At 37.7% G+C, this 26,336-nt stretch overlaps 5 protein-coding genes across 13 annotated transcripts in view; 3 read left to right on the top strand and 2 right to left on the bottom strand.

Annotated features, from left to right (window-relative positions):
- LOC105191091 (band 4.1-like protein 4) overlaps positions 1 to 8,263 on the top strand; it is a 16,851-nt gene extending 8,588 nt beyond the window's left edge. For both annotated transcript variants that reach the window (XM_011154234.3, XM_011154233.3), the window contains exons 5-16: positions 403 to 500; positions 1,391 to 1,511; positions 1,765 to 1,852; positions 1,937 to 2,053; positions 2,343 to 2,846; positions 3,345 to 3,559; positions 4,076 to 4,154; positions 4,244 to 4,329; positions 4,545 to 4,700; positions 5,667 to 5,952; positions 6,491 to 6,597; positions 8,110 to 8,263. In XM_011154234.3, the coding sequence (XP_011152536.1) occupies positions 403 to 500; positions 1,391 to 1,511; positions 1,765 to 1,852; positions 1,937 to 2,053; positions 2,343 to 2,846; positions 3,345 to 3,559; positions 4,076 to 4,154; positions 4,244 to 4,329; positions 4,545 to 4,700; positions 5,667 to 5,952; positions 6,491 to 6,597; positions 8,110 to 8,146 (1,894 nt within the window). In that variant the 3' untranslated portion in view covers positions 8,147 to 8,263. The remainder of the gene's footprint in view (positions 1 to 402; positions 501 to 1,390; positions 1,512 to 1,764; positions 1,853 to 1,936; positions 2,054 to 2,342; positions 2,847 to 3,344; positions 3,560 to 4,075; positions 4,155 to 4,243; positions 4,330 to 4,544; positions 4,701 to 5,666; positions 5,953 to 6,490; positions 6,598 to 8,109) is intronic.
- Positions 8,183 to 9,657, bottom strand: Srp9 (signal recognition particle 9). Its single transcript, XM_011154236.3, has 3 exons — positions 9,365 to 9,657; positions 8,552 to 8,620; positions 8,183 to 8,457 (listed from the first exon to the last, which is right to left on the bottom strand). Exons 1-3 carry the CDS (start codon positions 9,434 to 9,436, stop codon positions 8,362 to 8,364), a joined length of 237 nt encoding a protein of 78 aa, XP_011152538.1. The 5' UTR covers positions 9,437 to 9,657; the 3' UTR covers positions 8,183 to 8,361.
- A 547-nt stretch (positions 9,658 to 10,204) lies between these two features.
- On the top strand, positions 10,205 to 15,720 carry Vps50 (vacuolar protein sorting 50). The gene is made up of 9 exons (XM_011154231.3): positions 10,205 to 10,543; positions 11,048 to 11,560; positions 11,724 to 12,406; positions 12,533 to 12,911; positions 13,170 to 13,463; positions 13,541 to 14,014; positions 14,100 to 14,221; positions 14,313 to 14,502; positions 14,574 to 15,720. The coding sequence occupies exons 1-9, from the start codon at positions 10,499 to 10,501 to the stop codon at positions 14,682 to 14,684; spliced, it is 2,811 nt and encodes a 936-aa protein (XP_011152533.1). The 5' UTR covers positions 10,205 to 10,498; the 3' UTR covers positions 14,685 to 15,720.
- A 2,146-nt stretch (positions 15,721 to 17,866) lies between these two features.
- Arf51F (ADP-ribosylation factor 6) lies at positions 17,867 to 22,254 on the bottom strand. Of its 5 annotated transcripts, none has more exons than XM_011154225.3 (6): positions 22,080 to 22,145; positions 21,254 to 21,585; positions 20,582 to 20,693; positions 20,214 to 20,317; positions 19,904 to 20,102; positions 17,867 to 19,792 (listed from the first exon to the last, which is right to left on the bottom strand). In XM_011154225.3, exons 3-6 carry the CDS (start codon positions 20,661 to 20,663, stop codon positions 19,650 to 19,652), a joined length of 528 nt encoding a protein of 175 aa, XP_011152527.1. In that variant the 5' UTR covers positions 20,664 to 20,693; positions 21,254 to 21,585; positions 22,080 to 22,145; the 3' UTR covers positions 17,867 to 19,649. The 5 variants fall into 5 exon arrangements, with proteins under 5 accessions (XP_011152527.1, XP_025158905.1, XP_025158906.1 ...); XM_025303120.1 differs by having other exon boundaries at positions 21,394 to 21,585; XM_025303121.1 differs by having other exon boundaries at positions 21,404 to 21,585.
- A 13-nt stretch (positions 22,255 to 22,267) lies between these two features.
- On the top strand, positions 22,268 to 26,296 carry mmy (UDP-N-acetylglucosamine pyrophosphorylase mmy). Of its 4 annotated transcripts, XR_003113595.1 has the most exons (5): positions 22,268 to 24,374; positions 24,525 to 24,921; positions 25,022 to 25,644; positions 25,742 to 25,782; positions 26,033 to 26,296. XR_003113595.1 is itself a non-coding variant. In XM_025303119.1 (4 exons), the coding sequence occupies exons 2-4, from the start codon at positions 23,896 to 23,898 to the stop codon at positions 25,559 to 25,561; spliced, it is 1,416 nt and encodes a 471-aa protein (XP_025158904.1). In that variant the 5' UTR covers positions 22,268 to 22,449; positions 23,414 to 23,895; the 3' UTR covers positions 25,562 to 25,704. The 4 variants fall into 4 exon arrangements, 1 of the variants encoding a protein (XP_025158904.1); XR_002163110.2 differs by having other exon boundaries at positions 25,742 to 26,296; XR_002163109.2 differs by having other exon boundaries at positions 25,711 to 26,296.
- The last annotated feature ends 40 nt before the right edge of the window (positions 26,297 to 26,336 follow it).

The raw sequence follows: 26,336 nt of genomic DNA, 5'->3' as shown, positions 1-26,336 counted from the left end.
TAATGTAATAATTCTATCTGCATCTGCTGTTTCTTTATGACAGAATGGCGTAGAAGGCTTTCAGGTGTACAATCAAGACATCGAATTGAGGCAGTAATTAAAGTACACTGTAATGTACAATAGTGGTCACGGTATTTGTAGCGCTTTTAATTACTTTTAATGACGCAATTTAGCGCATTCACAGCGGTGCTTCCGGCTTTTACTGACTCGCTTATCTGTATTTTCTCTCCGCCCCCCCCCCCTCTCTATGACTAATAAATACACACAGAAATTACATTTCTCGCGCTTCAACTTGTTCCATGCTGCGGCATCCACACACACACATTCTTGACTTTACTGACAATCTTTCGGAGAATATAAAATGAAGAATCGGTGTAACGTGCTTCCCAACTTGTTCCATAGATACCAGTTCTTCCTACAAGTGAAACAGGACATTCTACAAGGAAGACTGCCCGTGTCCTTCGATTTGGCGGCAGAATTGGGCGCGTACGTCGTTCAATGTGAGTTATCGCCTTTGTATCGCGGAATTGTACATCCATTAGACGTACACGTGCTACACTCACTGTTTCTCGTGCGCCGTCGTGTATCCAGCGGGCATCATTCGTCTCATGATGAAAAGAAACGGATAAGGCATTAAAGTCGCGAAGGGAGAAAAAAACTTTGCAGAGAGCACGGCTGGTGAATACCGAAACTCGTGTATGCTGTGTGCATGTGGTAACGCAGGTAATACACGAGCAAACGGACACCGTCTCCGTGGCCCACGCGCGTTAGTTATCTGACTGGGAGATTCAAAGTCGCGGAGATAGGGGAAAAAAAGGGAGGCAAACTAAAATACTCGCTCCCGTGTGTTTGCGTCTTATCGTTTGTCAAAAGAGACGATGTGAATGCCCTTTCCTCGTATTCAACGACGACACACGCGCGCACAGCAAAAGGCAGAAAAGGGCATTATGCGAGAGAAAAACGGACGAATAATGAAGAGAGTAGGAGAGATTTTTCGGACGAGTTTTCTCTCACGTGATTGTTATCACGCGACGGGGACAATTGCACTTTTTGCGATATTTCTACGGTTATCCATTCTCCAGTAAAGTACCACTTTTACTTGTTGCCGCTTTATCTGTTTCTTTCACGAGCACCGCATTTTTCATAAGGTACGCATCGATCGTCTCTCTCTCTCTCTCTCTCTCTCTCTCTCTCTCTCTCTCTCTCTCTCTCTCCCTCTCCCTCTCTCTCTCTCTCTCTCTTCATAACTCGTCGGCGACTTCAAACGTAAACGTAAGGCTAGAAATATCAGTGCGTATTACATAAAAAAAAAATAAAATAAATTCTTCGCAAACGATGTGGACGATTACACGTTTAATTATCCGAGTGATCTCGCTCGTTATTCTTTCAGCGGAACTCGGCGATTATGATCCCAGACGACATTCGCCCGGTTATGTCACCGAATTTCGGTTCCTCGCCAACCAAACCACGGAGCTGGAGAATCGTATAGTAGAGATCCATAAGACTCTTATGTATGTCAAGCCTGATGATTAGTATTCAAATAGCGTGCCTCACAAAACTGTCCAGCGTTTGCGGGCGTTAACAAAGCGCTGTAGACAACTCATCCGGTTATCCATACAAGTCCAATTACAGCTTCTCTTCACAGAGCTGTGATAGGTTTGAACGTCCGTGTCATCTCGCGTCCGTGAAAGATCAGTCATGCGAACGGATGTAATTTCCGAATTGTTACTCTACCCCTACCTACCCAGGGCTTTTTTTTTCCAGAGGTCAATTACCCTCAGCGGCGGAATTAAATTACCTAGATAAGGTGAAGTGGTTGGAAATGTATGGAGTGGATTTACATCCCGTTCTGGTGAGTGAACCTATTGTTGGTGCTGGTGTAACTAGCATCGCGTGAACGTTAATCCCGACTAAATCTGGTCATTTTCGTTGGCAGGGCGAGGATAACGTAGAATATTTCCTAGGTCTAACACCGAGCGGAATAATATTGCTACGCAACAAGACCAAAGTAGGGAATTACTATTGGCCTCGTATCAATAAAATTTACTACAAGGTAAAATATAAAAAATACATGTATGCCATTACAACTTGATATATAATGTCGTTGATCTCGCTGAAGTGTCGCTTAATAAAAATATAAACTTACAAACCGACCTAGACTGAGAATCTATAAATCTATTTTTGAAATCTGTATATAAACTTGAAGAAAATATTTAAATATATAAATTCAGCGTAGGAAGACGATCGACTACCAAGAATATGAGCAAAGATATTACGGTTAATATTTCTCATTTTACCTCTTCATACTTTATGATGATACACCGAGTGATACCAATTTCCAGGGCAGATATTTTATGTTGAGAGTGAGCGAGAAAAATTCCGAGGAGAGGACGCACGGTTTTGAGACACCGTCGAAAGGAGCCTGTCGCCATCTCTGGAAATGTTGTCTAGAGCATCAGGCGTTCTTCCGACTAATGGCGACCGGTCCACCGCCTCTCAGCCCGTATTCTCGTTTTCACTCGTACAGTCCGCAATCTACTCTGGAGAAACATGCGGCCATCAGGCGGAATCCACCGCCGTTTCAAAGGACGCCCAGTCGACGGGCGCAGAGACGGGTCGTCGAGGGTCAAGAGATGGTCGGCTCGTTCGTCGAAACGCCCGTTACCGTGATCTCGAATCCATGCAGCAATCCATCTAGCGGCAATGTTATGTGCAATACTCAACGGCAGGTGAACACCTCGAGTCCGAGAAGCACGAGAAGCGCACCGTGGACGCAGAGCCAGCCTCGTGGTCTTTATACCTCGTCTAGTCCTCGCTCCGTTCGCTCCGCGGGAGCGGCACCGGCAGTTAGTTGACATAGTTATATTTACTCGTTTTCCTACTCGTTATACTACACTAGGTATCGACTCAATGGAATTTATTGCAATGTTCATTCGCGGTATGTGTATGTGCAAGATGGACCGCTCATTTTACAAATCTCTCATTATTTTCATTACCTTATCCATCTTGAAGTATCTTTGCTGTCTATTTTAAACAATAGCGAAAACTGAAGCTAGAAGAATCTCACGTTATCGATATTATAACTTGAAAAATCGTTAATGAAACTTAGTTTACTGATATCACTTTGGAAACATTTCTATGTCAGTTAAAAGTATGTGCGATATAAACGAGATGAGGATTCTTATAAAAAAAAAATCACTATATCTGCTGGTTTTACAATTAAAATATATAAAAAAAAAACTATCTAACTTTACTCACGGATTAAGTTATGCCTGCGCGATACACTTACGTAACGTTTCTATAATTGAATTACCTACCAAGTACAATTTTTTTTTCTTTGACAGCTCTTAAGTAGACTCCAACGTCGAAGCAGCTCGGTGGAGAGTCAGAGTTCAGGAGATAGTCATAGTCGCGGTGGTCATCGTAGAAGAAGTCATAGTCATAGTCACCGTCGACATAGCAGACACTCCGACTGCGAGTCTGAGCTTTCGAGGGGCTCGGATACGAGATCCGGCCACCGAAAGCATCGTAGGAAACACAGGAACTCCCGTTCTTCTAGGTATGCAGTTATGCGTTCAGCTTGAAACGCTACACTCGCTCTCCCATGACGATAATATCTCGCTCTCATCATTGTTGCGTAAGTTAGGTGCCCTCGCGTAGATTCAATTGAATATCCCTTATAGGCACTAACGTCTAATTAAAATAATTTGATGTTAATGAGTATTGTTTTTCTGCAAGCAGTAGAGTTCGCTGACCTTCGTCAACAATATTTTCCGCTCGAAAATGGTTCGCCTATTGTTTAAAATCTGGTAATTTTGATGCGACAAGACACATCGTGTATCAATTAAGAATCTTATTTTTAATTCTAATTTAATTTAGTTATCTTAAAAAATTGATGTAATTACTCTTGATGAAAATTACTATCTGGCCTTGATATCGAGTTATTATTTTACACATATTGCGCCATAAATGAAAATATTCTGTGCAGTAGCTTAATTATTTGATAGAATAGATGATAACGTAGAAATGATGATCGCGCGGATATATTGATTGATCGGTATATTGATTTTTGCAGTAGACACGAATTGGTAGATTCGGAGCCACAGTGGAGAGAAGTGCAAAAACGAAAAGGAGAAGGCGTGCAAAAAGCTATTGTAAGTATTGTTATAAGATCTATATTAATGAGATTATTCAGATACTGAGATTGATCACACTTTGTAACACTCTATCGACATTATCCTAGGTAAGTCATACGGAGCCTAGGAGAAGACACAGAAGCAGACACCGTAGTCCTTCTCAGAAACAACCGCTACCGGACGAACTTCGAAAGTACACATACACATATTGCACATATTAAATATTGCAAACACTAGTAAACTTATGACTTTCACGGCCAATCTAAAATCGCCCAATCTTTTCTTTTACAAAATTTACCTTTTTGCCGAGAAAAGTCGAGTTTCCTTGAATAAATATTAACGACTTGCCGATATTCTTTCTCGTGAGAAAGGATGAAGAATATGAAAAAATGATTTTTTTTCTTTCAGACACTTGGAATTTGGCCTAGTCGACACTAGTGGGATGAGCGAGCAACAACGCCGGGAGATATCCTACACGGTGGTACAGTCGCAATCTGTACAGCAATCTTCGTTACAAACTAACAATTCTCGATTGGACGACATAGATTCATCGTCCCTACCTAGGTACGATGACCTCAAGACGGTCTGCAATCCTCACAGCCATCCTCCGCAATTGGAGGATGAGACGGGATCCGTAGTCATTGTTTAGTCACCCCCAACCCCCCATCACCAACAACCCGCCCCCCCCCCAACGCCCGATCCCTCTCGATGTCTTTTGCATGTATTTTTTATTTATTTCGAGCATGTATATTATCTACTTTAAGCATGCCCCTATTTTATTTATTTTGAGAAGCATGACGAATCCTTAATAAATCAGTGAGATTAACTGCTTGTCGCACCTCGTTTATTTCGTATATACGTCCTAGTTGGCACTCACTCGCTTTTCTCTGGCTGTATGTCCCGTGGAATTCACAAAGGGGCGATGCGTGCCGGTCGCCTTCGTTCTGGGGTCGTAATTATTGTTTGTGTGTTTTTTTGTTTCTCGTTGCATTATGTACGTTATATGTGGTACGCGCCATATGTTTGTGTAATAAATAATGGTATCCGGGAGGGTGGACGATGTCGGCACTCGAGAGGCTTGGGAGACACCTGGTGTCTCCAAATCTCCTTGACGACATATCTCGTACATCCCACTTGATCCCCCGACACATCCCCGACGCATCTTGTGCATTTTTTTTAGAATCTCCTCATACTTTCGAGAGATTGCGCTTTAGAATGCGTCGTGTAACGCGGTTCCTCTCGAAGAAGCGAATGCATATTAGGCGGAATTTGTGTTTGAGTCTGTGGTTATTGAGTTTGACAAAGCATCATGAGATGGTTATTGAGTTTGATGCATCATGAGAACATAGCCAGTGTATGTATCCACTTAATTGTATCTACAAAAAAAGAAAAGAAAAAAAAAGAGGAAAAAAAGGAAAAAAAAAGAATGCGCATCGATCTGAGAGATAATGTGGAATCTACGATAGACCTGGGTGGTTGTTGAAAACGAATGAGTGAGGTGCCAGACGACTGTCAAGGATTCACTTTCAGAACTGTCGGATCTATCGGCAAAAGAGACAGAAGACTCGCGCCACATAATCGTGATGGGAGTTATAACTTGCTGTCAACAACGTCCAGCAGCAGCACTCGAGTCGAGGCGAAGTTGCCCGACGCTCGAAATGAGTGTAGCACAAGGAGGGACTTTTATTATACTCGTAACAACAGAATACTGTCGGCTATAGGCAATAATACGGACAGCGGGCTCGGGGAAAGTACGCCGCAGGATTTTTCAAGCTGCTGCTCAAGTTCCGCCGACAGCAGTAAGCCTATTCACGTAGTACGTATTTTGATTTGTTTATATTTCTTACTATGGAATGCATCATCTGCGCTCATTAAGATGCGAGAGAAACGTGTGCGTCGCGGTTACATCTGTCTTCTATTGTCTGAATATTTCTCTGAGGATAATCAATTGTCGGGTTGTATAATCAATTGTCGGCTCTTTTTACTCTGCACAAATAACAATGAAGTATAAAAAAGCGGAAGTACCATAGTTACAAATTGTTAATATATATGCGCACGTCAGCATCTCCGCCGCATCTCAATATATCCTACAAGTTCGCTAAACGCTTCTACAAATAAATAGCTAAGGTCTCCTACGCGTCTTCTTTACACACAAGTTTCGGCTTTCGATTACATTCACAAATACCTAAGATATCTGCATTAGAACCGAACATATCCTTTCTGGCAACACGATGTTTAAATTGCATGCTGACACATCACATCGCTTCGTTTTTTTTTTTTTTCACGAAGTAATAACTTGATGCGGAATGTTCCTCTAAAATAGTAGATTAGTAAAATGGTTTTGTTTGGTATAGCCACAATTGCAATTAGGGGGAGAGGTACGCTATGAACTGCCTTCAAATCAAGAAATCTACCCTCATGTTGACACTACTCTGGATGCTGTTCTTCAACCCATTATATCGTAAGTGCTTGTTTTTCGTTGCTTCGTGCTTCCTTCATACTCGGGTATTGAATCGAATCTCAATACTCTCGATACTCTTGATATGTGAACCTTGCTTCATTAATATCTAATGCAATATCTACCAGTAATGTACAGTTTATTTATTAAGAGCGTGACCGACATAAACTATTTTAAACTATTTATTATAAAAAAATAAGAAAAATTACATATGTACTATTCAGTCAATACTATGACTTTTATATTAATAGATCGGCCAATCACCGCCGTTGTCAATTATTGCCTGACATCTTCTGGGCATACTTTCTATCAATTTTTCAGCATATTGTCGAGGTAAGGATCGCCATATCAAACGCAGCTCTCGAGATAGTTGTCTCACCGTGTATATTTTCCTTCCGCGTAACTTCATCTCCATTAATCCCCAAACATTTTCAATAGGATTTATATCTGGTGATTGTGACGGCCAGTCTAATAATTCGATATTATTTTCTTCTTTCCGTTGGCAGCAAACACGACTCCGGTGTTTCGGATCGTTGTCTTCTTGCAAAATCCAGTCTTGATTTTTGCCCGAAAACCACTTTTCAACGGACGGTATTAATGCTCTCTGATAAATTTTAACCATCTTTTTCGCATCCAAATTCTCTGTGAATAGAGATAAAGTTCCAAATCCTTGGTTGAAAAAGCAACCCCAGGCATGTACCTTTACCGGGTGTTTCACAATCCGTTGGGTAAGTTTGCTCATGGGGGTAGACCAAGTTCGACTGAGAGTATTGCGTGCCCAAAAAGAGGTTTCATTGGAAAAAATAACATTCTTCCAATCGCGATTGATATTTTCCTGCGCCCAAGCGATTCGTTTCTCTACATGCTTTTCTGAGAGAAGCGATTTCTTCATTGTGCTTTGGTATTTAAGGTTAGAAGCTTGTAGACGAGTTCGAATACTGTTAAGTGATAAAATAATGCCGTTTTGCTTTAATTTGACTTGTCCCTGACGCAGCGATAATAGAGGATTTGTAGAAAATAACTGTGCAATCAATTTATCCTCTTTTGTCTTACCGCGGTCTGGCAGATCATCTACGGTATTTGTTGTTGCATACCGCTTTATCCACTTGTTTACAAACGCTTTTGACTTTTTTATGTATTTCGCAGCCGCTTCCCGCGACATTTTCGGTCCTTTGGGATGCGTGCAAAGGAAAACAGCTTCAAATCTTTTGACGTATATACCACTCATTGTTAAACACGTCGTTTTCTAGTGAGCGCTAGACAATAACTGGGATATCTTGCATATTGCGTCGTATGGGAAGAGCCCTTCTCTATCTGCCCGTTCAAATATTTTCGATGTAACGGTTTTCAATCGGGAGTTGTGTCGGTCACACTTTTAGTAAACACATTGTAATTATATACTTATAATGATATTTTTTGGATGTCTGGAATTCGGAGAATTTGTGATATACACTGCAAATATTGGAAGCGATATCTCACTTGATTTTTTATTTTACACAACTTCGTTTGTTCCAGAACTTTAACGAGGAGGCAACGGGGCTATCCGAAATAATTATGAAACTTTAAATGAAAAAAAAAAAATAATAAAGCAATTTCATACGCATATATTGTATATTTAAAAAAAGTTTTAATACCTTAAACAAAATTAACATATCCGTGGATCGCACAATCATTAAATCTTATGAGATAACAAAACCTTAACTGCACAGGTAGAATGTCTTAGTCTCCATGTAGAAAAAAAATTCTATATATATAAATCTTGCTTATTCAACTATCTTTTGATGCCATATGTCTCATAAGGTTGCCTATAAATTTTTCCATCTTTTTTAAATCTTGAGCTATTTCTGTTTTATATTGGAGACACTGTAAGCAATTTCAATTATCACTGCTATTAATACTGCTCTTATTAGAAATATTAAGTAATGCATATCTATATACCATAGACTATATTACTTACCTGTCTGTTGTCAGTTAGTTTTAGACATAAAATTCCTTTACTATGACAATATTTCATCGTATAACGAGTCTGAAACAAAGGAAAGGGAAAGTATGATGTAATATAAAAAAATACAATCCAACGTACCGACAATCCCAGATTGTACAGACAATACCGATTATCCCAGATTATTCACAATTTGCAAAAAATCATCAATTTGATTGTATAGTAGCACTATATAGTGCAACGTCAGTATATTGCTATCTCTTGTACATGTATATTTTCATTTCTTCAACACAAGTAATAGAAAGCAAACAATCTTATAGATAAGTAGCTGATGCAATACTTTTCATTTTTGTATAATAAGATAAATATAACTGATAGAATATAATTTTAGAATAATGACCAATATATGAAGTTAATATAACATCCTGTACAAACCTGGATCAGTTTTCATTTGTATAAACATTGAATGACTTGTGAAGAAATATATAGTAAGTGATAATATAATATTTAATGATATTTTTGAATATATACCTTACAAATGAGACAAGAAAATCTTAACTTTCAAATGAGATATGTATTTCTACATCTTCTAAACCACAGTGATTATAGCGATGATTTTTATTAATTCAATAAATTAATACTGACACAGATGGTGTATACAAAGGTTCTGAAATTGGTGTTTTCTACTGATATGAAATTACAGTTGCAATTGAATGGACAGTATTATTACCACGTTCGAATATATATTAGAATATATATTAGAATACAAATGATACCAAATAAAATGATGATAAATCAATAAAAGTAATGACACGTTGTAAAACGTACATTCAACGGATCTTGCAGATATAACCTCTCGGCACCTTTTTCGAATTCTTCCCACGAGTGCAAGTATGTCATGGTTATCGACAACAAGGCAGTATAATTTATCTATACGGATAAATGTATGTATATATGCAACGCGTGTGAAAATTACTAAACTATACTCCTCTCAATAATCAGTGAAGGCCGAATCTGACCAAACGCTCCGGGTGCTCCTTATGAGACGATACGTGACAGGAACGAGTTCTATCCGTTTAGATTTTAGATAAGATCGTTACAACCAGAGAGGAACCTGAGAGCGGCCACTGGGTCGGATACTCTGGGACGTTTCTTCCGACGCGCCCTCTGAGAAAATACACGCACACTACGATCATCCTGATGTTAACGGCAAAGTGTGCATGACTCTTCTTGTTCACTCTATTTCCTTACAAAGATAGTAAAGCCAGCGGCACACGGTGCTTGTTTTCGTGCTGGATTGCTTGCTGGATGAAAATATTGCATTCTGATTGGTGCATTTCCATCCATCTTCGAAAATATACCAATCAGAACGCAGTATTTTCATCCAGCAAGCAATCCAGCACGAAAACAAGCACCGTGTGCCGCTGGCTTTAGTTAGAAAAGCACAGATCTCGTCACCGATCAATCGCTCTCTCCATCTTTGTCTCACCGCCGATGAGCGGACCGCGCACGCTTTGCCGTTACGAGGACGGACGTAATGTGCATGCATTTTTTCAGAGGCCGCTTTCAGGCTCCTCTTCGTCGGTACTCGTACCGACTCGGTACCGTAAGACTGACAGTCTTTATTAGTGCCTCGTCGATGCTGTAGTGCGTGTGAATGTATGATGTTGTGCACTATAGCCAACTTCAAAAGGGAGCGTCTTGATAACATTTCGATGACACTGTTGTCCTTGTGTTCGCATGTGCAAACGAACGGATGCGTGTCATAAATTTCTTCTTTTCTTTTTTTCAAAATTCAGTTTCGAAACTTACGTGATTTGTGATCAAAAGGATCACCAATGATCGATCGGGATTATGCCGTTCCTACTTCCCGCTGAAAGTGTCACGCCAGGCGTATCGGCCGAGTGCCAAGTAAACAGATGAGAATGCTTCTGATCTTCTGACGTGAGTCAGTCTAGTATCATGGAAGACTTGAAGTATAAATTCTTTGGCCTCATTAACAAACAGGCAAGTCGTTTATTTACGGATATTCTTTCAGTCAAGTACACACTACATCTGTCTGAGATAAGCCTTATTTGACTTACGCTATTTAACAGTTAGGTTATGTGACCAACTATAGAGAAACGTAGCCAAATTTGGCATTTCGTTACGTCAAACAATGTCATGCTGTTTCGTTTTACCATTCTTAGCAACGCAATTCACAAAAGATCATTTCAATAAAATAGCAACTTTGCTAGACAACACTTTATTTCGAAAACATTTTTATTATTGTTCTGTGTTACAATACTTGTGTCACATTTTAAAGAAGCTATCCATTTAGCTTCAATAATTCCATGCTCAATCTTTTATCTATTATTAATTGCTTATCTATTAATAGATACTTTGCCTATTAATTAAAATTTGGTAAAACTAAACTTTTTAGAAAGATAATTTTTCTATTACAAATAATAAAAAAATAATGTTACAAGTAAAGAAATATAATCTGTAATAACTTTTGTCGTAAACTTTTAGAACACAACTAAAGTACCACTTATGGGCCTGAATCCTGATCTACTTAATCCACCTGATTCACAAAAATGTGAAGATCTACTTTCTGAGGCTGATCAGTCAACAGAAAGTGAGCCTATACCTGATCAAGATATAGAATCTATCGAAGACATTTATTTTAATATGGATGGTAGTTTTGATCCACCTCGTTATGAATTAGAAAAATTACCAATGATATTGCACTCCAAGGAAATTGAAAAGTGTTATAAAAAACTCAAACAACAACATCAAGTTGTATCTAAGAAAGTATTACAGCTTATCATGCAAAAGCAGTCTGATTGTAACACAGAATTTAAGAAAATTTTGCTGCTGCAAGAACAACTGCAAGATGTATTAGAGATATGTAAAATGGGGAGGGCAGACTTAAAATTAGCTAAGGAACAATTCACGACAGCAAGCTTAGGTATATTAGCTAATTATCGGAAACGACAAACGGTTGAAGATCTGTTAAATAATTTAAATACTATAAAAACACTGGTAGGTCAATTCATATATTTTATTTTGCTTATGTTAAAGAAAAATGGCCTATACTTTAAAAAGTTATTTGGACTATTGCTAAAAATTATTTGTGTTACTACATTGTATTAAATTGATCAAAAAACATTTTTGATTTTGATGAATATAATTATTGCGTTACCAGCAACGTACGGGGGATCGTCTGCAGGAGCTTCTAAATGAGGGAAATTATCCTGGAGCCATATCACTTCTCCTAGAATGTCAAAGTGCTGCTCAGACTTACAAACATTTTCACTGCATTGCTAAACTAAACGAAAAATTACAAGATATTCTGGTGCAAGTAGAAGAAGCTTTAGATACTACACTTTCTAAAATGTGTACACAATTCGACGTAGCAGTATATTCCTCCATCCAGGAAGCATACACTCTATTGGGCAAGACTCAATCTGCCATGGATCAACTGCATCTACATTTTAGCGCTGCCATTCACAATACCGCATTGACCGCTATACATGGTTACGCAGGAGGTGACATGAAAAGACAATACAAGCAACTGTGTCAAGCTGTACCTCGGGAGAAATGCATAGCCTGCCTCACGGAACTGTGTAAATCATTATGGACGATATTGAGCTCGTATTATCTAGTTGTAAATTGGCATAATGCACAAGAAGATAAAGCAGAGTGTAAATCCGACGTTAAAGATTTAGAGGCAACTTTTAGCAAGCAATATGTCAAGCATAAGCTAGAAAATAGTATGGTCCGAGTATGGCACGATGTGGAAACAAAGATATCGACATATCTGACAAACACTGATTTAACATACACTAAATTTGAGCAATTTGTTCAAGTATTAGGTATAATTAATAGGTAGGTAAATTGGTGATAGACACTAGAAACAGTAACTTCTCTCTCACACTTGGTTTAACTTTGTAATTTGGCAATTTTGTGATGAGCAGCTAAACGAACTGCCGATAAAATCTCCGTTAATTACAGATTGATGGAAATTGGAGAAGAGCTTTGTGGCTACAAATCAGAAAACTTGCAGGAGTCCATTAAGGAGCAATCCTCATCTTACTTTTCTCATTACCACGCGTCACGTTTGGACGAATTGAGAATGTATCTAGAGAATGACGGTTGGAATTTGTGTCCCGTGAAATCAAATTTTGTGGCTACTCAATTATTAGAGTTTCGAAGTTTGAAACCTTCTCTTAATAACTGCAAAGTGTGGAACAGTCTTGACAGTTCAAATTTAAGCGATAGTGACAATTCTACAGGCATTGATTGGCTGCAGAAATATTTGGAGGATGGCTCGTCACCGTTTATGCTAGGATTGGACGATACCATGGATGAAGATATCATGATAAAAGATGATGTAAGAAAAACGTTAAATAATAATTATTATTATAATTATTCATCGTAATTTGTTTGAACTGTGAAAAATGATCTGAAGTGGCCTGGAACTTCTTATATTTCCTGACATATTTATTACTTTAATAACTTGATAATAATTTAATATTATATTCGATAATATTTAAAACTGTTACATGTCTTTGTGCACATAATACGTTTATATTCTACTCAGTTTTTCTCTCTTATTATTGATTAATGGTATTTGTATTTTCTTATCTAGCTGGTTAATCAACCAGCATATTTTTCGGATGAGTCTGACGACGACATTCCTGATGAACTAAAACACGAATACGTCGATGAGCCAGACCATACAAAAGCTAGCAAAAAGAAATGCAAACTCAAACAGTCCGGGCCTATGGTCACGAACACGACATTAAGCATATTGAGAGTGTGCGGCAAGTATTTACAGATGTCGAGGCTTTTACGATCGATCGCGGTCACCGTCATAGAGAGCATGATACAATTTTTTGAATTATGCTTCTACACAGTACACTTATTCTTTACGTCAGATCTCGTAAGTTTATGTTAAATCTACGATCGTATGTCGCGTGGACACTGGAATGTATTTAAAATATGTTTCTATTCTTCCAGCAAATCAATAGCGATTCGCTGTACAGTCCAAAATTAAAACTATCCTTAACGCGAATCAGAGAAAATCTGATTATCTCTGAGAATGATACAATAGAAGATAATGGTAATGCGAAGTACAACAAAGTAAGACAACCACAGCTTTCATCAATTGTGAATTTGTCGCAGCCTGAGAAACTTTACGGATTAACGGAACGTATTGTAGCTGTCGAGTCTCTGATATTTTTAGGACAACAATACGAAGGCCTGAGGCCTTACTTAGAGCATCTTATTGCCAATAGTCCTCAAAGAGGATTTTTGCATCAGTTTTATATGCAAACGATAGCGTCTACGATAGATCTGAGAAAACCCGTTTATATGGCAGTAATATCGCAAACGTTTGATGTTGCAAATATCTTAAATTTAATGAACAGAGTCAATTGGGAAGTGACAGACGTCATGTCACAGCACAGTAATTATATCGATGCATTAATCCAGGTAAGCGTTATCTTCCGTGAAACGGGACTCTTTCTCATTTTCAGTATGGTGAATAATATTAGGAATTGCTTGCTATCGTTTATAGGAAGTATGTACTTTGGACGAAAGACTTAACGCTATCGGAACGTGCACTCCCTTACACGTGGATGTATGTAACGCGGTATGGGAAAACGTAGCTCACTTAATCACACACACTTTAGTGGAAGGGTACGTGAAGAAAAGTTTATTGCTACATTTCTGAGTGTGCTTGATAGTGCAAAGAAGTCCGTTGAAAGAAAATACGATATTATCATTGTAGATTTTCCAATGCGAAGAAATGTTCGAACGGCGGTAGAGCACTGATGCAATTGGATTTTACACAACTAAAATCCAAGTTTGAGAAAGTGACGTCGTTGAGACCTATGCCGCACAGAGAATACGTTGAACTGTATATTAAAGCTTATTATCTCCCTGAGAATAGCTTCGAAGAATGGATCAAGGAGCACAAGGTACCTAAAGTTATATAATATGCTTTAAGCGCAATATTTGCGATATTTAACATATAAACTGCATTTTGCAGGAATATTCAGTTAAACATTTGGTCGGTTTAATATCGGCGGCCTGTCAAAACAATAAGAAAACCCGGCAGCGATTGATAGCCCTCGTGGAAGAACAACGACCCAGCAGATAGCATCCAACTATATACTATAAACCTCTACAGGAATATATCGAAATAGGAAGTATCTGAAGAACGAATGATACAGATATACAACTGATTAAATGGAAGATATAATGATCGTGCTGTTAATTGTACAGTAGAATGATTTTTTAAGTGTGTTATAAATCTGATCAGATATTCGTGTTTAAATATTTTATCAAAGATCTTTAAATTTTGTGATCGTGACAAGTCACACTTCGATATATTTGTGAGAAATATTCTGTATATGAATCTCAGTTCTAAAAACGCTTTTACTATGTACTAACTGTTAGTAACTTTAACTCTAATGTACATATTACGGGTGTTTTAACACGTAAGTATAGTCTTTTAGATTAGTACAGTTAAGCTACATATACGAATTGACACTAGGATGTGTAAAAGCTTTAGCTTATTTTTAATACGCCAGATATCTCTTGAACGAAAAATGAACGGTTACGGGAGTCTCGTATGTGAATCTGTAAGTTTGTAAGTATTAACTTAAAAAAAAAAAAGAAAAAAAAGATATAAAAATCGACGTTACAATTGGTATTACATTTTACACAGTAAAAAATATAGGAAAATATATATATATATATGTGTGTGTATATGTATATATGTAATCTGGAACATACGGTAAACATATGATTTTAGAAGGGATTTAGATAGCTTTATTTTCAAGTTTTTTTTTTTAATATGTGATAAAATCAATTCTTATGCTTGCTTAAATATATACATAACATTCGTATCTTTTTACTTTAGCTATTTATATAAGAGTACCTCGATTTTCTTTATCTAGATTTAATTTTCGTGAAGAGGCAGAGCATGTTTTAAGTATGTGACATTCAATGTGCATTTTTCTCGCTTTTGTATTGAATATCTTATAAATATTAATTTGATGATAAATATTAATTCGATAATAAAAATCTCGAAAATATAGCGAAAAACGTGGAAAATAATGACGGTTGTCTCGTATATGATTAATTGAAATGCAGATTATTGGAAGAATAAAACCATGACTTTTCTTACAGAATTTTAATATTGTTATTTACTCTATAAATGTATATACATACATATTTTGTTATCGTCTCGATTATTTTTAGTTTAGGTGTAGGCAAAAAAAGGACAAGTATTAAAATACCAAAAAAGATTGTAAAATAAAGATCCTTAACATGTTTCTATAAATTATGATAAATATAATACAAATATACGTGATGCGTATTCGATGCACAGCACAGAATGCATAATTTAAAGAAATTTTTATTATACAAATGATAGTAATATACAAGTACATATATACTTTCTAACTTCGTCGACTTCCGATTTCGTAAAAATTGCTATTATTTATATTGCATTTATTATATATGTGTATCTTATATACACCATGAGCCAAAAAGCTCCTGCTGCACCAGCAATGCCCCTAATTCAAGTTACTTCTATACCCGAGGTATTTCACGTATAATCTGCTTTTCCTACGCTTTTTGCAGAGTATAATTCGTTCGTTGGCTTATTCATCGAAAATACGAAAAAGACATTACACTTCGTTTCACAAATAACGATTGTATGTATAAATAATTTTATAACATTCACAAGACATATCTCTATGAAGAGTGTAACGTGCTATAGATTCTACTTAAACGATAGAAATAAATAGCGAGAATATGTATAAATCAACAGAACAATGTTAATTCTTGTATCGCTAAACTTTTCTCTTTCTCTCTTAAGGCAGATATTTCATTCTTAGAGATATTCTTACGATTGGTGCATTAGGAATTCTCTGGCTGATAGCGTCAATCCATGTGTAAGCTGATAGCGCGTCAATTTATGTGTAATATTATTTCTTATATTCCAAAGCGCCTTATGAGCCTTATTTTTGTATGGCCCCTGTGGTAAGATGTCGTATAAGTTATCAAACATCGTTATTTTCACGAATGACGAATAATGTCTGGATATTCTTCTCTAACCGAAATGGTACGTATATGTGTATGCAGTATAGGTATATGTAGAAGGGGAAGGGCTGAATAAAAGGGACGACATATTACTATGTATACGTCTGTCTCGAATAAAATTATCCAGCGCATCTTGTTGAAAAGATCTACAGCAACAAAGTTTAAGATTTATACAATATATCCATCTTCGAAATTGTTTCCGAGTTTTCTCCTGCCCTGTGTAAAGTATAATAACAAAATTATTATTCATTGAACATTATTATTCATTCGTTGAACCAAATTTAAAAATCACGTGCATTATAGCCCCACTGTAATAGTATTTTGCTCGTTATGTTATCACCAAACTCCAGATAGAAAAATTTATTAAATTACTACTCGGTATAATTAGCAATATAGTAACAAAATTCTAGCAATGATCTCTATAAATCACATTCGTAGATCTTTCCCGAATGTTATGAGATTCTTGTTGTGTTCAGGCTTTGGACTGAAGTGAACGCTCTATAGTTCTGAATTATTTTTGATTCATCATATGTCAGTGTACGCATGTCACATAGTTGACGACGTGAAATGAAGTACATTTCACTTTTGATGTATAAACGAATAATTGTTCATTATATACAAACAAAAGTGGAAAAAGTTTACTTTCTTCCTAAATCTTAATAGAAGCGAGTTTTCTCTTCTGTTTACACGTCCTTCAAAATTGAAGTAAGATATTTCCTATATTAGTTCTCACTGTGTCAACATAGCTCTGCCCCCCCTTTTATGTGTATATATGTAGTCCCTGTCATTAGTATAATTTAGAATTTTTCTCATGAAGTGGTAATAGTCACATGGAACATATGAAACATTCGACACACACATAAAACACTACACTTGAAATATGGAACATATTTATATACATAAAATTTCGTCAATTAACATTATAACATTGTATTTAATAATGAAGGTGGCTCTCTTACCGAAGCCAATGGTAAAACGTAACAATTTATGATTATTGCATTTAAAAGAATATATATATTTTTTTTATATAGTTAGTACATAATAAGTAATATGTCGTCGCTGTTTTACACATTGGTAAAAATGCAGAGTTACGATGACATGGTCGCACAAACACTTGACCATAGACTAATTAATTAATGCAGCTAATGTTATGGAAAACAGCTCGATATCTCCAAAGCCTGATTACGATTTTTACAGATGATGTGCTCAATCGTTACGCCATTTCTTAAGTGAAATACTTAATATTAATGGTACGGACACGCTGAGAAAGTTATTTACGAACTTACGCCTGGAAAATCTCTGTTAAATTTATGTAGATTATTTATAACTAAAACACTTCTATCTCTCTCTTTCTCTAACAATCTAACTCGCTAATTTACCGTGGAATGCAAACAAGGTGTCAATGTATTGACGAATTGTAGATGTTCGCCACCACTATTTATTAATAACTCAATTCGACTGATAATCATACGAATGTTTTGAACACTTGTGAACTTCATATATGAGTCAATTATGAATATCGAAGTATGAATTCGTACTAATCTTACGCTACGGATTATGCTATTGAGAGAAACGAAAGTCACGACAAAAACACCTATTTCATCCATAAGATGCCGTTAGATTAATGGTTTAATCGTTGCGACCTAATACTAATGCTTTATTATCCAATACTCACTTAAACGGTAAAAAATATTGGCAGATTCAATGCTGTTATGCTCAATGTAATGTTATCTTTCTTTTTCTCCTTTTTTTTTTTTTTTTTGAGCTCACAGTATCAGTAAACCGATAACTCCGTGTGTTGCATTGTTTTCTATTTTAATAAATTCAGATAAATATGGTAAGACCGCTTTTGTAATTTCATGACTTGTGCGTAATGATAAGAGAATTCTGGCAATTAATTATGCACTATTCGCGTTCTGATTAAAATATTACTTAAAAAAAGAAAAGAAATGAAGAAAATATATAATATGTCTGAGAAGACGAACGAAAAAGACGGGGGCCGATCAAAAAGTTTACATAGTCTGTTGAGTTGGAAGACGACGTTACCAAACTGATGAATTACGAGCAATTTTTCGGCACGAGAATGTAAGTAAATGGTAATGATTTTCACCGAAACGAACGAATAAACCTCGTTGGACTATATAAAGCCTCATTGTAGGTGCTACAAATTTACTCACGTGTCATAGTTAAGGTCTATATGTATGAATATTATATGATACATGTTAGTTTAGCATTGACAACAATATATATTGCGGAGTTAAAAATCTAACTGTAATTCGTTAAAAACTTGAGGTACTTTCCGTTCGAAAAACACAACTCTCTCGAATAACAATACATAGATATCGGAAAGGGTTTATAAGGTAAGTTATACAGTATACTAATCCTTGTGAATCTGTGAACCCCTTAATATCATAACTAGATTCTCGTTATCCTTTTTTCTTCCTTTGTTTAACTTGTACAACTTATCTCTCGTGAAGTAGTACACTTGCGTGAATATGTTACAGTATAGTGATGTTAAACCCGTGTAACCCTATTCAGTAATAATGTAATTACTTCCATGAATTGGGATAAATAGCTAGTAACAAAGGTTACGTCTCTTGGTACCTCGTTTACAATAAATTACTATTCACCTAGTATCGATATTATTGGAACACACCATTAATAATTGTCTTTATAGATTTTTCCTTTTTGCACCCGCAGCAACTTTGCTTGTGAAAAAGACCTCATCAAATCTATCGTCATTATCAATTGTTTGTTTTACAGAGCCTCCACATGATAAATTAAAATAAAAATATAAAGCAAACATGTATTCTCCGTATGTATATATATATATATATATATGTATATATATACACACACACAATTACTCACACACTCACACGCGCGCGCGCATGCATACACACACACACGCACGCACACATACATACATACATATACATACATACATGCATACATACATACATACATATATATATATATATATAAAGCTAATACGTGAAAAATAAATATTTGCTCATGATTTATGATTACTGGTTAACCACGTAAGGCCTTCATAAAGCCCATCTCCTGTTGTGGCACAAGATGGCTGAACGTACCAATTTCTATCTCGTATCCTAGTTAATCCCAATTTTTCTTGTATTTCATGTGGTTTCATAGCTAAAGAGTACAAATAAAAAAATTCTATACTGTAACACCAACCTGTAAAAACAACTGTAGCATGCATATAGTATATTATACTATCTGTGCTGTCAATTGTATGTTACTTACCATCCGGAAGATCTTGTTTATTTGCGAAAATTAAAATTATAGCATCACGCATTTCTCTATCGTTTATAATTCGATGGAGTTCTTGGCGAGCTTCATCAATTCTATCTCGATCTGCACAATCTACTACAAAAATAAGTCCTTGCGTCCCTGTATAGTAGTGACGCCATAATGGACGTATTTTATCTTGACCACCTACATCCTAAACGATAAAAATAATTCATTTATCTAAAACAGCAAACGACTGATACATCAGAATAACTTTGAAATCAGCATATTGCTGTGTCAAGAATAGCAAAAGCTCAAGACTTACCCACACATTAAATTTAACATTCTTATAGGTAACTGTTTCTACATTGAATCCTACTGTTGGTATAGTTGTTACAGACTGTCCTAGTTTAAGTTTATACAATATTGCTGATATAATTTGATTAAGGAAATGAATATAGTATAATGAAGACAGTAATTATATTATATATATTATAATGTAAAGCATATATAACAAACCAAGATTCTCATCACTATATATTAAATTGCACAAGATTTTCAGAAAATACAACGGAGAAAAAAGATCATGGATAAACAAAAGTCAGTGGATAGAAGAATATAGCAATAAAAAAAAAGAATATATATGAGATATACGAAACATGACATATGTATTTGTTAAATCTCAAAGGATACTAGTCTTTCCTGCAGCATCCAGTCCTAACATGAGAATACGCATCTCCTTGTTGCCAAAGATCTTTGACAACAACTTGCCCATTTTGCCAACTGTGTTCTAGACACCCGGCACCTGTACTTTGCAAAACACACAGTATTAATAAATTTCTACTCGCCAAGCTCATTAGCGTTGCTGATACTGTTCTACTGCGAATATTAGATGTAAGTGGTATTCATATGATTAATTATTATATTATACTTATAAGTTAACTTTTCATTAATTACTCTAATATAGTTAATTCAAAATATATTATTATAAAATGTTCCATTCTAACAAGCTACATGCGTCGAACGTACATTATTCGCTACACACACCGACATAACGGTAATGGAAGGAATATATTTGACAAAGTACACATCTATATAACGGATCATTAATTGAGAACCTTTAGCTCTATACTGCTGTTAAACATTTATTCATCTATGCATTTGCTCATCAAGCAGACTCTCGAATCTCTACGAGCGTACGAAAAGTTAACATTAACCGGTTCGTCATGGAAAAGTTCGGCAAGAATTAAAGTCGACTTCCGCATAACGAATCGCCCGACCGCTCGAAGCCCACGTTTAAATCCCACGCCTTATCGCCGTTATCTCGCGTCCGATCGTCGCTTCTCGCGGGCATCGATTGATTACCTCAGCGTGTCTAACCTCCTCCGCTACGAATCTCTCATCGCGATCGACAAGTGCGGTGGATGTTCGCGACGAGCGGAACGCGACTTCGTGGACTTCGGTAACGCGGCAGATAAACACGGACGGAACAGCAGTCCAGCTACCTCCCCTAACCTATCTATGTGCGTGAACATTATCGGCTGCCGCCGCCACCACCACCGCCGCCGCACAGGGTGTAGCCCTCGGTATAACGCGCCTTATAGTAAACAGTCTGCTAGTTTCTACTGCACCCTCTGCCACTTCCTCCTGTATGATCCTCTGCTGCTCGAATTATATCCATGGCATGTTCAAAAAATCTTCAATACATATGAATGAATTACATTAACTAAACAAGAAATCTACACTTCAATTTGTCAAGTGAAAGAAGCATCGAGAAAGAGTGCAGCTAAGCAGACATATCTAACGATATTCGGAAATACGATCGAACGCGTCGGAAAGGAAAGGCGCAAAGTACAGCAGGTGCAGTTAGCGGAAACAAGCCCCCCCGCCTGTGTGATGCTGCCGGCGCGGCGCGACGCGATTCACGCATAAGATGGAAAGGCGTGTTCGCGTGTGGGCGACAAAAGAGGAAACGAGCTTATTGGGCGACGCCGGCCCACGAATTCGCGGTCTGAAAGTCCCTGTCGTGACAGTGACGCGCGGATTGATCGCTTTTCGGTAAGGTGTCTCTTTTGCAGATTGTTCCGACCGCCGTCTGACGAGAGCGAGCGACTAAGTGACAAGGTAAACAGTGACAGTTCAACGATGACACTCGAGAAGTCGGCAGCGGGGCGAGCGCTAAACAACTTACCGAGAAACATCTACCGAGCAGAGCGTGCGATACTTGGCTGTTGACAACGCTACGCGGACATATCACAACACTGTACATAGTTTTTCGTCGTACCGGCACCGTTCGAACATCGTCGCGTGTGCGAGAACGCGTTATTTCATCGCCGTAGGCACCGTGGCATCGTGTCCCTTCGTAGGTTACGACGGGGCGCATACGCATGCAACACGGCGACAGACGACCTCGCTCCGTTTCTCTCGGCCGAGCGTGCACCCCATCTGTCGTCGTCGCCCGCAACTAATCGCGCCTGCTTCATCTCGGCGCGTCCGCTCGAAACTGCTTCAAATGGAATACGAAACGCATGGAAGAGTGCAGCGTGCGTCGTGAACGAAATGTAGGCGTAAAAAACGCTAAAGCTAGCGCTCTCCAGCTTGACAACTTGACGTTATCAAACGCGCGCTTCCTGTCGCGCTTCCTGATTAAAAAGAATGGACAATTTTTAAACGAGTATCGCGACTTTTTATATACAATATACCTCCGACGCGCACTCGTATCTCGCACATCGTAACTCGTATCTTTCGTGCGATTAAAGCAACAGATAATATTGATTCTTTCTCGCGCAGGATTTTTTTAAATAGTATACGAAATATCTGTATTCTTCTTTCGCATACGTTGCATCTTGCAATTTTTTCCTCTCTGCCTTTAAGTTTTCTAAATGTTATATGTTATTATTGCATGTACCAATTAAAAGAGATCAGTTTATATAACGAATGAAATATTTAAATGGTTATTTATGAACAAATGCTTGATTAGTCAGAAAAAAGGCAGCGACAGAGAAAACTACTTCATTGAGCCGCGTTGTGAACCCATATAATCACACGGGATTGATCGAGAGCGACATTTTTCTTTAAAGTCGCGACAAAATGCGCGTTTTCAAAGCCACGTAAAAAATCAACCGTTTCCTCACTTTCTCAATATCTTTCGGAATATCACGCGTCATCACTAATGAATGCGCGAGCGCGACATCGCGCCCGGATTCCCGCCTGGGCGGTCACCTCCGACATTGCGCAGCCTCGTCCGAAAGAACAACGCGATGGAAATCAAGGTCGCTCGCTTTCACCACGACCTTTCACCTTTTCGGCTCGCTTGTTGGTCGATACGCTGACGGAGGACGAAAGATTCGTGTCTTATCTCCTGCCCGAGATTCTCGAGGCATTCTCCTTGACGTATCCGATACGCCTTATCGACGCTTTTCTATACGGCTAGGACTTTGTTCAATGTCGATCGGGAGAAAAGACTGCAGAGATAAGGACATTTATACATACGAATTGTACAACGCGCAGGTTATATCTATATAGATGTGTACGCGAAAGAGATGACTTTTCTCAGCGTCGATACCGGTCGACTGGATCACGTAGGTGTGCGAACGAGGCACGATGACGAGGAAAAGGAAAATTACACGTGCAACAGGAGAGGCCGGCAGGGCGGGAGGGATCGATAAGAGAAATCGAACCGAGCGTGCTACGTGGAATTGTGAAAGTGAAGGTACGTCGCTATTACCACCGTCGCCGCCGCCGCCGCCGCCGCCACAGCAGGAGCAACAACTTTCGACACAGGTCATTTGGGCTCGATGAATACCTGTTGCTCGTTGGTAGTCGACCGACCGATTGTTCCCTCCCTCACACATTGTGCCGGAACGGAGAGTGACGTAGGCCACTATCAAAGGATTTGAAGGGGAAACGACGATAAACACGACGTACAATAGGGAGATACACCATCCATCCATCCATCCATCGTTTTACATTTGTTCAGAAGTGTCAAATATCGGCTGTCGGCGAGAATGGAGCGTCAGAGGAAGAAGCTGGCTGAGTACAATCAGGAACATCTGCTTAGATTCTGGGAGGAGCTGACAGACGAGGACAGGCATCACCTGGAAAATGACATTGATGAATTGAATCTACAAGAGATTACTTTATATTTTAAAAAAGCACTAGAATCCTCCCAATGCATTGGCAAAGGTACGCTGGATGACAAAGTACAGCCTATAGATGAAAAAAAGATTGCTTCTGCCAAAACATCCACAAAGGAAGAGCTGAGAATGTATGAGGAACTTGGCCTAAAAGAAGTTGCTGAAAGTCGTGTAGCGGTATTGTTGATGTCGGGTGGTCAAGGCACACGTTTAGGAGTGACTTATCCTAAAGGGATATATGATATTGACTTACCATCGCATAAAACTCTCTTCCAATTGCAGGCAGAGAGGATACTACGTTTGCAGAATATTGCAGAACAACAGTGTGGAAAATATGGAGAGATAACTTGGTATGTTGTCAAGTCAATTATTGCAGAATAAATGTAAGATAATTATAACATTAAAACTACTTGAGAAATGTATATATGGAATTTTATATATAATGTCATATGATCACTGAATGATGGAAAAAAAAATATTAAATGAATTTTATTTTTCAGGTATATTCTTACCAGTGAAGCCACTCATGATGCTACTGTCACCTATCTTAGCAAGCACAACTACTTTGGCTTGAAAGAAAAAAATGTCAAAGCTTTCAAGCAAGGTATGTTACCATGTTTCACCTTTGATGGCAAGATTATATTGGATGCGAAGCATCGCATTTCCAAAGCACCCGATGGCAATGGAGGATTGTATCGTGCACTGGAAAATCAAGGAATATTGGATGATATGATGCAACGTGGGATTCGGAGTATACATGCACATTCCGTGGATAATATCTTGGTGAAAGTAGCAGATCCTATATTTCTAGGCTATTGTTTAGTTTCTGAAACAGATTGTGGGGTTAAAGTGATTGAGAAATCTTCTCCCTCTGAAGCAGTGGGTGTAGTTTGCAAGGCAAGTTTTCTTTTTATATATAATCCATAATATATTAAATTTATATATGTATATCCTATGTATCCACTGTAATTTATCATCTTTATCTCGTATAATGCAGGTAGAGGACCACTATCAAGTAGTTGAATACAGTGAGATCACAAAGGATACTGCGGAACTTTGTCATGCTGATGGACAATTGGTGTATAATGCTGCCAATATATGCAACCACTACTTTACAGTCAATTTCCTGAAGGACGTTGGATACTTTCACGAAAAAGATTTGGATTTGCATGTCGCAAAGAAAAAAATTCCATACATTAATGACGAGGGAGAGAGAATCACTCCAAAAAGCCCGAACGGTATCAAAATAGAGAAATTCGTGTTCGATGTATTTCGTTTTTCGAAGAACTTTGCGGTATGGCAGGGCACTCGCGACGAAGAATTTAGCCCGTTGAAAAACTCCAACTCCGCCGGTCAAGATTGCCCGAGTACCGCGCGTAGCGACCTGCTAAATTTGCATAAGAAGTGGTTGCTAAACGCGGGTGCGAAGAACGTCGGTAACGATGTCGAGATTTCTCCGTTGCTATCATATGCAGGCGAGAATCTAAACCAGATCGCAAACAAGCAGTCTTTCGTGGGACCACAAATTCTCGAATAACCGACATTAACCTGATAACGAGATATCTTGGAAAACAAGTATCAAGAATGTTTATCTCTCTGTGATGAAGTACGATTAAACGTGTAAGTTTAATGACCGCTCGTAGTAATCAACGACATATATATATATATATGTATATATACATGTAGATCTAACATTCGTGTACTTTCACCATGGCAGTGGGAGAAACCGGAAATTGACGAGAGATATAATTCGTCTTGGTATGTATCTCTTACGAATTTCCAGTTTTACATTCGCGAACGGAATATATGGCCTATATGTATGTCGCAGTGAAAGCGATTAATTTGGTGATTCCGTAAAATTTCTGACGATTCTACAAAGTACAATAATATTCTACAAAATTGTATTTTGTAGAATCGTTTATGTGATTTTACAAAAATGCCAGTTAATTACTTTCATTGTAATATCGTTCGTTATGTCAGTAATAACATTATATAATTTTTATACCAGTGCTTTTGAAACTTATACATATGATATCTTTTGATATCGTTAAGTAGTATTGTTAGTACTCGCACTTACAATGACTGGACTGGAACTCCAGTTATTGTATGAATCAGGCAAAATGTGTAAGTAAAAATTGTACAATATACATATGCACATTATTGTGCATTGAGTATGATTTGGCTGTAATTTGATTGTAAGTACTTTGAAAATACATCATTTTTTTATAAGCTGTTATGATATATATGTTGAATAAAAGTCATGAGCATACAATCGTTTTTAATTACTAATGAATTCGTAATATAATTGAACT

This window comes from Harpegnathos saltator, unplaced genomic scaffold (genome assembly GCF_003227715.2).
Source record: "Harpegnathos saltator strain DR-91 unplaced genomic scaffold, Hsal_v8.6 scaffold53, whole genome shotgun sequence".
Lineage (NCBI taxonomy): Eukaryota > Metazoa > Arthropoda > Insecta > Hymenoptera > Formicidae > Harpegnathos > Harpegnathos saltator.
The sequence above is the reverse complement of the archived record's forward strand: the minus strand, read 5'-3'. Positions and strand labels throughout refer to the sequence as shown.

Excerpts from the sequence above, each read along its gene's own strand:
- Srp9 (XM_011154236.3), bottom strand. The coding sequence starts at position 9,436 with ATGACATACTTGCACTCGTGGGAAGAATTCGAAAAAGGTGCCGAGAGG. Across the intron at positions 8,621-9,364 it reads ATCTGCAAGATCCGTTGAAT|ACTCGTTATACGATGAAATA; the intron begins GTACGTTTTACA and ends CCTTTGTTTCAG. Across the intron at positions 8,458-8,551 it reads AACTAACTGACAACAGACAG|TGTCTCCAATATAAAACAGA; the intron begins GTAAGTAATATA and ends AATTGCTTACAG.
- Vps50 (XM_011154231.3), top strand. The coding sequence starts at position 10,499 with ATGGAAGACTTGAAGTATAAATTCTTTGGCCTCATTAACAAACAG. Across the intron at positions 11,561-11,723 it reads TAAATACTATAAAAACACTG|CAACGTACGGGGGATCGTCT; the intron begins GTAGGTCAATTC and ends TTGCGTTACCAG. Across the intron at positions 14,222-14,312 it reads ACACACACTTTAGTGGAAGG|ATTTTCCAATGCGAAGAAAT; the intron begins GTACGTGAAGAA and ends TTATCATTGTAG.
- Arf51F (XM_011154227.3), bottom strand. The coding sequence starts at position 20,663 with ATGGGCAAGTTGTTGTCAAAGATCTTTGGCAACAAGGAGATGCGTATT. Across the intron at positions 20,103-20,213 it reads ATGTTAAATTTAATGTGTGG|GATGTAGGTGGTCAAGATAA; the intron begins GTAAGTCTTGAG and ends TTTATCGTTTAG. Across the intron at positions 19,793-19,903 it reads TAAACAAGATCTTCCGGATG|CTATGAAACCACATGAAATA; the intron begins GTAAGTAACATA and ends TGTACTCTTTAG.
- mmy (XM_025303119.1), top strand. The coding sequence starts at position 23,896 with ATGGAGCGTCAGAGGAAGAAGCTGGCTGAGTACAATCAGGAACATCTG. Across the intron at positions 24,375-24,524 it reads AAATATGGAGAGATAACTTG|GTATATTCTTACCAGTGAAG; the intron begins GTATGTTGTCAA and ends TTTATTTTTCAG. Across the intron at positions 24,922-25,021 it reads CAGTGGGTGTAGTTTGCAAG|GTAGAGGACCACTATCAAGT; the intron begins GCAAGTTTTCTT and ends CGTATAATGCAG.